The 11,319-nt window shown below is 43.3% G+C and overlaps 1 protein-coding gene across 1 annotated transcript; it reads right to left on the bottom strand.

Annotated features, from left to right (window-relative positions):
* Positions 1–3,494: 3,494 nt before the first annotated feature.
* On the bottom strand, positions 3,495–9,129 carry LOC115143142 (PAK4-inhibitor inka1-like). The gene is made up of 3 exons (XM_029683253.2): positions 8,952–9,129; positions 8,795–8,832; positions 3,495–4,609 (listed from the first exon to the last, which is right to left on the bottom strand). Exons 1-3 carry the CDS (start codon positions 9,112–9,114, stop codon positions 3,632–3,634), a joined length of 1,179 nt encoding a protein of 392 aa, XP_029539113.1. The 5' UTR covers positions 9,115–9,129; the 3' UTR covers positions 3,495–3,631.
* Between the last annotated feature and the right edge of the window lie 2,190 nt (positions 9,130–11,319).

The following is an 11,319-nucleotide window of genomic DNA, read 5'->3' as shown; positions in this document are numbered from 1 at the left end:
ATCACATACTCCTACAGCCACCAGATACTACTACAGCCACCACATACTACTACAGCCACCACATACTCCTACAGCCACCACATACTACTACAGCCACCACATACTCTACAGCCACCACATACTACTATAGCCACCACATAGAATACCTTTAGTTCTAAATCCTCAAAAACATAAAACCTCTACATCTACCTACTCAAACTATGATCTATAGAACAAGTCAAGTTGATGAACAAAGAAAAACAGTTTTGGGGCTGTATGTTGGTGTAAAAGTTGCTTGCTCCACAACTCTACAGCTTCAGCTCTATCTCTTATCCCTCCATTCATTATTCCTAGCATAGTAGGTAGATTGATGCACTTAGTAGCCGGGGCACCAAATATAAAAAAAGAAAGAAGCAATACACATTCAGAATACTTCCATACTTCCATGAAAACCCACATTTCTTAAAATACTAGACAAACCACCCTCATCCAGTCTGTTCTTTGTTGAGCGTGTTTCTATAAAAAGATACACATTTTCTCAGCCATCATACGTTTTTCCTTCCTTTTTTTCAACGTGTAAACTTAAGACATCAGAGGATAAGGTTTACTTCATCACAGCTGCCTCAGTTAGAATGAGCCTGGCTGGCTTTCCGGTAGAAGACCTAGATAAACAGGCAAAGATAAACCAGTCCTCCCAGGGTCCTCCATATCACACATGATTGGTGATGCTGGATGCCCCTATGGAACTATGGGAGAATGTGTGAGATTCTACACTGGAAACTCTTTCCCTCATTACTTCTTAACTTTATCAGTGTACTTTTATCATGAAACTGGACATAATAATTAGAGAAAACCATAAATGAATCTCTATCTTATTTTGGTGTAGATTTCCTCTCTGTCTGTAACCTGTCTGAGTGAGTAAGCATTTTGTACTGAATGAGTGCAAACAAATGGTACCCTCCGTTAGCCAATGAGTGTGGATGAGTGGGCACCACCTGTGAGTCCAGCAGCCACGTGAGTATTAGAGCTGCTTAAATGAGGTGGTGGGCTGTAAGTTTGTTAGTGAGAGCCCTAAAGCGAGTGATAAGGAGAAAAGTAAACTTCTGCTCCATCTGAACACAGCTGCTCTGCTTAACTTCACCTCACATTTCTCTGTTGGGACACATGGGACATTAGCTCATAAGACACGTGTAGCTGGGGTTGGGGCTGGGGATGGGGTTGGGGCTGGGGCAGGGGTTGGGATTGGGGTTGGGGCTGGGGCTGGGGTTGGGGTTGGGGCTGGGGTTGGGGTTGGGGCTGGGGCTGGGGTTGGGGCATGGGGTTGGGGTTGGGGCTGGGGTTGGGGCTGGGGCTGGGGTTGGGGTGGGGCTGGGGTTGGGGTTGGGGTTGGGGCTGGGGTTGGGGCTGGGGCTGGGGCTGGGGTTGGGGCTGGGGTTGGGGTTGGGGCTGGGGCAGGGGCTGGGATTGGGGTTGGGGCTGGGGCTGGGGTTGGGTCTGGGGTTGGGGCTGGGGCTGGGGCAGGGGCTGGGGCAGGGGCTGGGGTTGGGGTTGGGGCAGGGGTTGGGGTTGGGGCTGGGACTGGGGTTGGGGTTGGGGCCAGCAATCTACACAAAAAGAGTATGAAAGATAAGTATTCAATATTTTTTATTTTTTTATTTCACCTTTATTTAACCAGCTAGGCCAGTCGAGAACAATTCTGCATTTACAACTGCGACCTGGAGAATAGTGTTAGAATCACCTTTGGCAGCAATTACAGCTGTGTGTGTTTCTCTGTAAATCTCTAAGAGCTGTTTGCACCTGGACTGTACAATATTTAAACATGATTCTTAAAAAGAAAAATCTAACTCTGTCAAGTTGGTTTTTGATCATTGCTAGACAGCCATTTTCCAAGTCTTGCCATAGATTTTCTAGCCGATTTAAGTCACAACTTTAACTATGCCACTCAGGAACATTCAATGTCGTTTTGGTAAGCAACTCCAGTGTATATTTGGCCTTGTGTTTTAGTTTATTGTCATGCTGAAATTGTATTTGTCTCCCAGTGTCCAATGGAAAGCAGACTGAACCATCTTTTCCTCTAGGATTTTGCCTCTGCTTAGCTCTATTCTGTTTATTTTATCAACAAAAAAAACACTCCCTAGTCCTTTGCCGATGACAAGCATACCCATAGCATGATACAGCCACTCCCATGCTTGAAAATATGAAGAGTGGTAGTGTTGTGTTGGATTTGTCCCAAACATAATGCTTTGTATTCAAGATAAAAAAGTTCATTTCATTGCCACATTTTTCTGCAGTTTACCTTAGTGCCTCATTGTAAATAGGATGCATGTTTTGTAATATTGTTACTCTTTTCACTCTGTCATTTAGGTTAGTATTTTGGAGTAACTACAATGTTGTTGACCCATCCTCAGTTTTCTCCTATCACAGCCATTAAACTCAAACTATTTTAAAGTCACCATTGGCCTCATGGTGAAAATCCAGAGTGATTTCCATTCTCTTCAGCAACTGAGTTAGGAAGGATGCCTGTACAGTGACTGGGTGTATTGATACACCATCCAAAGGTTAATTATTAACTTCACCATGCTCAAAGGGATATTCAATGTCTGCTTTTTTTATTTTTACCCATCTACCAATAGGTGCCCTTCTTTACAAGGCATTTGAAAAACTCCCTGGTCTTTGTGGTTGAATTTGTGTTTAAAATGTACAGTACTGCTCGACTGAGTCAACACTATCATTGCACACAGAGTGAGTCCATGTAACTTATTATGTGACTTGTTACGCACATTTTTACTCCTGAACTTATTTAGGCTTGCCATAACAAAGGGGTTGAATACTTATTGACTGAAGATATTTCAGCTTTTCATTTTTAATAAATCAAAACAAAATCTAAAAACACAATTCCACTTTGACATTATGGGGTATTGTTTAGGCCAGTGGCACAAAATCTCACAAAAAAAGGTTATAACACAACAAAATGCGGAAAAAGGAAAGGGATGTGAATACTTTCTGAAGGCACTGGGGGATTAAAAGAGATGAAAGAGGCCTGGGAAAATGTAATGCATACCATCTTTTGTAAAGATATCTTTGTGATAACTTTCATTTGATCATCCGATTGTTACGTAACTTGAACGATAAAAACGGTTTTAAATAAACAGGGGTCTGGTGACTAAATGGTCCAAATGGGTTATCTTCTCAAGCTTGCATGATACCCACCACTCTCGACGCTATTTGCCTAGAGTTTCAATATGATTCTAATTAGCAACGTAATGAAACCCTCCTTTCTGTTCCTTTTCCCACAGCAGGTAGTAAAATATGTCTTTGATCATGTGTGTGCAGTGAGTAGTGAAGCGCCTCTCACTCTGACTGACATTAATTCATCTCCGGTGACTACAGCAGGCTAAATACTCTGGCCTCACTTTGACTAGTTCTCCATTCATTCTGATACCTCCTTCTGACTGGTATCCAGCCACTGTAAAGCCTGTCTCTTATAGTTTAACTTGTCATTGACACAACAAATATTTCCAATCTCAAATAATTTGTTTTATTTTTGGCAGCATATAGTCAGAACATAGTGATAACATTTATCATATAAAAATAGTGACTTTGGGGATTGTCCATTGCCTAGAATGAGTGTCTGTTAGTGGCTGACCTGGTGTCAGATGTAGCTGATGATGTTATTACAGATAATAGGCTGTCTGCTGCCAGTCTTCATGAGGGCAGTGAACTGATAGAAGTCTGTGTCTAGTTCATGCAGGCCAGAGTGGGACTGGTGGAAGAAGGGGGACTGGCGTGGGGCAGGGGCCTGCACCCCCAGGGGGCAGGAGAGTCGTTTGGGGGCCATGGCTGTCCGACTCACATGTGAAGAAGAGTCTGAGGACCTCATCCTCACCCTCCCCTCTACACTCTTTGACATCCCAGCTATTTTCCGCCTCATGTTGACCAAGAAGCCAGAGATGGGCTTCAGTTCTGCTGGTTCAGGGCAGTCCGGTAGATCCATCCAGTTCTGTATGAGGTCAGCAAAGCTGTTGTCCCCCAGTACCAGAGGTTGCCTGTTCCGTCCCCGTGTCAGCAGTGACGTGGTCCAGTCCTCTGGGTCGCTGGCCTCGAATGAGGTCCACCTCTCCAGGCAGGCGTCTGATGTGGATTTGGGCCGGACCAGGCCACTGGGAGCCTGGTTGGTTCGGAGGCAGGCGGAGGAGGACACCCGTACGTTCCTGGTCCTCCTGAGCACCACGGCCTCGTCCTGCCAGGAGGCCTCAGAGTAGCCAGAGTCAAACTCCAGACTCTTCTCACTGCTGGGGGAGGTCAGACCCAGGCCAAGGCCCAGACCCAGCCGGCTGCCTGCACCCTCCTCCTCCTCCAGAGGACTGGCCAGACAGCAGGCTGAGTCGTAGGTGCTGGCCGTACTGGCGTCAGAGATGCGCAGGCGGGTACGGCGCTCCCGCTGCAGTGCCCTCTGATAGCAGGCTCGTGCCACTGCAGAGCGGTGGACCAGGGTGGTGGCAGGGGTGATGGCAGGAGCAGCAGGGGCAGCAGCAGGGCAGGTCCTTCTCAGGTGTTTCAAGTCCTGCAGGGACCTCATCATGTAGTGCATCTGGTCCCGCAGGCAATCTCCAGAGTCACGCAGACACAGCTGGGAGGGACAAGGGACGCAGTCAGACATAGGCTGGTACACACACACTTTGACACATTATTATGTTTAGTTAAAGAAAACACAGTCAGTGGATGAGTGCTATTATTTTGTGTTAGCAAAGATTTTCTACAAAATCACACAATACATGTTCTATGTCTAAATCAAGTCCAGCCTGCTGCAGATGTTTGATAGACCGAACATTCTCAACAAAGTCTGAGCTGAACTCTTTCTGATAAGCACACAGCATTTGTTGGTGACTATAGTGGAGACCAGATCTGTAGGGCAGGCTCAGACTTGAAGAGTGGCTGACTGCTGATAGGTTTCGACTGTCTGGAAGAGCTACGCCTCTTTTGTAAACTTGAACTCACACTGCCAAACGGACGTAAATACTCCCCTCAAACATCCATCTGAGCGGTAAACAACACCCATGCTCTACCTGTCCTGCTCTACCTGTCCTGCTCTACCTGCCCTGCTCCAACTGTCCTGCACCCTTCTCAGATACATAACTATCACACCACACTTGACCAGTTTTCATATGGATCCACCCACTCCAAGTGGTTTTAGCAACAACAACAAAAAGTTTAATTTTGGACATAAAAGACTGTAAAAACACCAGCAAATCAGCTCCAAGTGATTTAAATTTTGGAAATCTGTTCCAAAGTATTCCCACTCATAATAGAGAGATATATATATGTGATCATATACAACTGTTAGCATGGTTTGAAATAATTATGTTTTAGTCAAATATGATATATGTTTGGGCTTCTTGCGGTCAATTTGCAGTTTACACATGATTTGTAATTATGTTCAGGCCTCCTGACCATCCGTTCCAAAAAATAGTGGCTGAATCTAGTTGATGATCCTTGCTCAAAGGGTGATCTGCAGGGGGATTGAGGCTTCTCTGGCACAGGCCCAGGATGTCGGTATGTGTGTGTCTCTTTAAGGGCGAGGGATGCCTGCATATGGAAGTCAGCTGTGACACACTAAAGAGCATATACTCTCATTTCCTCTCCTTTTGATTCACAGGGACCAACTCTGATTGGTCCAAACCAACCAGTGAGCAGCGTCCACACTCAAAATCAAACAGGGTTGACTGAGCATAACGGTTCGCAAACCACGTACGACATTACCTCTGATTGAAAAAGGTGGCCAACAAAACATACACAAACTGATACTTCAAAAAGTGGGATAGAAGAGTAAATCATGTAGTCCTGACAGAAATGTTAACTTAGTCAAAAATAAAACGTTGAGAGCATCCGTTAAGTCCTTTCATGACAGGCATAATATCTTTCGACAGTACCAAATAGCATTACAATATTAAGTTTACAAAAATGTAGAAATTGTATTATACTTTAAATGTCCGGATGTCATACTAATTTCGGCTTTGACAACAGCTGATCAATTTGATATGGTGGATTCGCTACCGAATTGAACGAATAGCGGGAAACAACGCAATCACGCACGACACATTCAAATAGTATGCGACAATTCGAAGAAAAAAAAATCAAGTATGGTTTAAATGTCAGAATGATATACTCATTTCGGCTCTCCATCTCGTAAAATTCGATGCAGACTTTTCCACAATGCATTGGAAGAGTTGGGCTGCGAGTGATAGGCCCTAGTTCTCTTCAAGTAGACACCAACAAAACTAAGATACTTAATTGCGAAGATGCCCAAAGCTTCTGCGGTGGTGTTCAAATGTAGGCTAAGTAGTTTTTCTTCTCCTTAAAATGATCAGGAGTATTGCATCATAGGCTACATCTTTGAAAACATTTTTTTTTTTGTCAAAGTGGATTTCTGTTTTCTCACTGAAAAGTGTTTCTTGTTCTTTTGGGCTTAGTCGGAGCTTTTAAACTAAATACCACCCGCATTCGGCCCCGCCACACCTGCTCAGCCAATCAGGATCTGCTCCTGCGCTGCAGCCATGAAATACTGCATACTTTTGACTAAACAGTATGTCCTAAATAGTATGTGACAATGACTAAATACTATGCAGTTTAAGTATGTAGTACAATAGTATGGGTATTCGAACATGGCCACTGTACCTTTACCTTCCATACCTTTATGGGGGACTGATCTGACAGTGAGGTGAGAAATGTTTAGCAGACCAGAGGAGGAGAAACATGGAGCCCTCTGAGACACATATTTATGTCTGACCATAGAGGTCACATCCAGTGAATGAACAGTCCTGTTCACCCCATAGTCCTCTCTTTCCTGTTCTGTCAGTGTGTGACCCTATGCCCTGTCATGCTGTGGGTAAGAGCCCAAGCTCCTCTATTGTCTACTGAAGCATTTGACCCTGTGCTAACACCTTATGCCTCTGTTTGCTTTCATCACAACAAAGTTAGACAGAGCGGGAACTTGAGAATGCAGACACAACACGGGTTGTGTGGTACACTCAGACACAACACGGGTTGTGTGGTACACTCAGCCACAACACGGGTTGTGTGGTACACTCCGACACAACACGGGTTGTGTGGTACACTCAGACACAACACGGGTTGTGTGGTACACTCCGACACAACACGGGTTGTGTGGTACAGTCTGACACAAAACGGGTTGTGTGGTACACTCAGCCACAACACGGGTTGTGTGGTACACTCCGACACAAAACGGGTTGTGTGGTACACTCAGACACAACACGGGTTGTGTGGTACACTCAGACACAACACGGGTTGTGTGGTACACTCAGACACAACACGGGTTGTGTGGTACACTCAGACACAACACGGGTTGTGTCGTACACTCAGACACAACACGGGTTGTGTGGTACACTCCGACACAACACGGGTTGTGTGGTACACTCCGACACAACACGGGTTGTGTGGTACACTCAGCCACAACACGGGTTGTGTGGTACACTCCGACACAACACGGGTTGTGTGGTACAGTCTGACACAAAACGGGTTGTGTGGTACACTCAGCCACAACACGGGTTGTGTGGTACACTCCGACACAACACGGGTTGTGTGGTACACTCAACTACAACACGGGTTGTGTAATCCACTCAGACACAACACGGGTTGTGTGGTACACTCAGGGACAACACGGGTTGTGTGGTACACTCCGACACAAAACGGGTTGTGTGGTACACTCAGACACAACACAGGTTGTGTGGTACACTCCGACACAACACGGGTTGTGTGGTACACTCAACTACAACACGGGTTGTGTAATCCACTCAGACACAACACGGGTTGTGTGGTACACTCAGGCACAACACGGGTTGTGTGGTACACTCAGCTACAACACGGGTTGTGTGGTACACTCAACTACAACACGGGTTGTGTGGTACACTCAGACACAAAACGGCTTGTGTGGTACACTCCGACACAAAACGGGTTGTGTGGTACACTCAGCCACAACACGGGTTGTGTGGTACACTCAGCCACAACACGGGTTGTGTGGTACACTCCGACACAACACGGGTTGTGTGGTACACTCCGACACAACACGGGTTGTGTGGTACACTCCGACACAACACGGGTTGTGTGGTACACTCAGCACAACACGGGTTGTGTGGTACACTCAGACACAACAGACACAAATTGCCTATAAAAGTCTGACTTATATAAAACATAATTTAGCTATAATAACCTTCCTGCAGGGATTGTTTTTTGTTGCCAAAAAGGACGAAGTGGTAAAATCACATCTATAGTTTCAAGAGATACTGTAGACCTCCACAAAGGAAAATACTCTTTACAATTACAGGAAATTATGATGCCCTTTTCATACAGTGAAAATGAAAAGTATATCTAACACATTAGACACCCATCTGGCTCATAGATATAGAGCACCTTAACTAAGTGCCATGAGTTTGTTTCCCCGACTCATGGCATAGCTTACAGTGGATATCATCCCTCTGCAGATGCATTTGGGTATCTAGTCAGACATTATGCGTGATAACGCCGCCTTTGCACAGAGCATTGTTGCCCTGCAGATGTTGTCTCTATATGCTGGTGTTAAACCCCATAATTTCAGGGATTGACATTTCATTTAGTATCTTGAAATACAATTGACCTATTTAATTTTAAATATGGTAGGCCTATAGTTGATCTAATTCATTGCCATTTTACGCACAATTACAATTTGAGCAGACTGTGCATAAACCAATTTCAGTGCCATTTCCCACTACTGCTTGGCAATCTAATGTATGCTTAGGTTACAGAATGGAAAAATACTTACCATTTTATTTATTTCAGAGTGACCGTCACAATTAACGCCTAAAAGAGAAAATATGAGGAGATCAATTCCTGCAAGTTTTTGTCTAAAATACAGTAAGAGCAAAAATCCATCATAATTGTAGCCTATAATCCACTTGGACTAGTCTGCTAATACTCACATTTGATATGGCACGTTGCATCCAGTTTGACATGAATCCATAAAGGGTTGATATGTTCCCATAAGTAAGTCAATTTTGCGCACAGCTCTTGGTATGAATCCTCCGGACTGAAGGCGCACTGTGAAGTGTAGTGACTTTGTCTGATTCGTTTCTTTTCCAGCATGCGCTCTCCAGCCAGTTAGAGCGTTGCATCTCTGAAGTAGCCAATCCGAGTTTGAGATCTGAGCAAGTGAATTAACAAATCATCACCTCTTTACTATGCACATCTGGACGTGCTGTATCATGCGCTGGACTGAATATAAATAGATTCAGAAAGTCATCGGTGGCATAAATTACATATTAAAATAGGTCATACAAATACACAATATTAAATACATGACAGATGTGTGCAAATATTTGTGTTCTTTTTTTTGTACTTAACATGCCCGTTTTTTAAATTATTTTATCCCTAGGGCATAGGATACTATAATTATCCTCTAGAACCCCCCCTCAAACGTTAGGATTTATTATGTTTTTTTTGTTGTTGACATAAGTGTTTGGGGTGAGAGTAGAAAAATTTGAATATATTGTTATTTATCTTTTATTGTAAGTAAATATTGTACTTTGTAGTTGTCATAGTCTTGGTGATGTGGGTAAGGCGGAGTCAGGCGCAGGACACAGAGATGAGTAATAATAGTAACTATACTCAAAAATAATCTTCCAACAAGGAGAACAAAACATCCAGAATCACATAAACGAGACAACTGACAACAGAAAACACGCACAAAACCATGATGGCTCCAGAGGGTTAAATAGGGAAATAATAAAAACGTAATGGGAACCAGGTGTGTACAATACAGACAAAAACAAATGGGGGAAAAAATGTAGATCGGTGGAGGCTAGAAAGCCGGTGAAGTCGACCGCCGAACGCCGCCCGAACAAGGAGAGGCACCAACTTCGGCAGAAGTCGTGACAGTAGTGGTCATTAGGACGTTAATATGAAACATTTTACATTACAGTTGTAACGTCCAGTTATTTAGATTTCTTATGTTTATAAGAACTGAGGCGTTCCTACACTTTAGTTTAACTTGACTCAGAAGTTTGCTGGCATTACATAGTTCACATGTTATATGCCTCCCGCCATCTGGCTACTGAAAAACATGGACATGGAAACCCACAGTATGAATACACGGAATGGATTATGGCATTAAGTTCACTACATTACAACAGTCAATGGGTACAGTAGGTGAAAAACATAGTTGCGGCATCCGGGTGTTCACTACAGAGGACATTTCTTGATAAGCTGTTGAAAAATTATTACACAGTTCTAACAACTCACTTATCCATTCCTGAGATACTCACTTACTATAAATAATTTGAATATCAAACTCATGAAAATGAAAATTAATGTGCTAATTTTGATGGCAGACATTTTTTAAAGAGCCAGGAAGATAACGTTTTCAAGGTCACATCACTGCACATGTGATATCTTTGAAAAGTCCAGACTGTCCTCTTAAAGGGAAAATATGACTTAATACAGTGGCTTTTATATCCTCAGAGATACGGACCAAGAACTGATATCCACTAGAGAAGACAAAAATGAATTGCTGGGACTCAGGAGACCAGAAATGCTTTATGCATCTCTGCAGCCTGGTCTCATAGACTAGACATGACATAGTAAACGTAAATCCAGGACACTAAAATTAGTATGATATGTTACATTTGGTATAGTTACATAAGACACAAGGTTACTTAAGGCAAAAACAACAGTTGGGTTGTTAGTCGGGTTGGGTGTATAAAGAGAACATCTAGCAACCCAAGGGTTGTGTGTTGGAATCTCATTACGGACAACTTCATCTAATGATCTACTTTGCAACTACTTGCTACCTTTTAGATACTTTGCAACTACTTAGCATGATAGCTAACCCTTTAACCTAACTCATAACCTCAACTCTAACCCTAACCCATAACCCCTAGCCTAGTTAACATTAGCGATAGCCACCTAGCTAACGGTAGCCACAACAAATTTGAATTCGTAACATATCATACACTTTGCTCATTGTACGATTTGCATTTCATAACATATTGTACTAATTGAATTTCATAACATATCATACGAATTTCAATTCTTAACATATAATTTGAAATGGATGATGGACATCCAGAAATTAATACATACTATATGAAACATAGCATATCATACTAATTGGAGTGTCCCAGATTTACATTTACTATGTTACAGCTATCCCTGAGTTCAGGTTGGTCCCTGAGGTCACATGAGTTCAATTAGTCACAAAGATTAGTCTCTGGGAGAACCTTGTGGAACCAGCAATCCAAATGGGAAACAGTTAAATCTTTAAAATATGTGAGGCTGCATTGTGCTCTTGCT

The sequence above is a fragment of the Oncorhynchus nerka genome, linkage group LG15, assembly GCF_034236695.1.
Source record: "Oncorhynchus nerka isolate Pitt River linkage group LG15, Oner_Uvic_2.0, whole genome shotgun sequence".
In the NCBI taxonomy this organism is placed as follows: Eukaryota; Metazoa; Chordata; class Actinopteri; order Salmoniformes; family Salmonidae; genus Oncorhynchus; species Oncorhynchus nerka.
The sequence above is the reverse complement of the archived record's forward strand: the minus strand, read 5'-3'. Positions and strand labels throughout refer to the sequence as shown.

Excerpts from the sequence above, each read along its gene's own strand:
- LOC115143142 (XM_029683253.2), bottom strand. The coding sequence starts at position 9,114 with ATGCTGGAAAAGAAACGAATCAGACAAAGTCACTACACTTCACAGTGC. Across the intron at positions 8,833-8,951 it reads TGCAACGTGCCATATCAAAT|GCGTTAATTGTGACGGTCAC; the intron begins GTGAGTATTAGC and ends TTTCTCTTTTAG. Across the intron at positions 4,610-8,794 it reads ACTCTGAAATAAATAAAATG|CTGTGTCTGCGTGACTCTGG; the intron begins GTAAGTATTTTT and ends TGTCCCTCCCAG.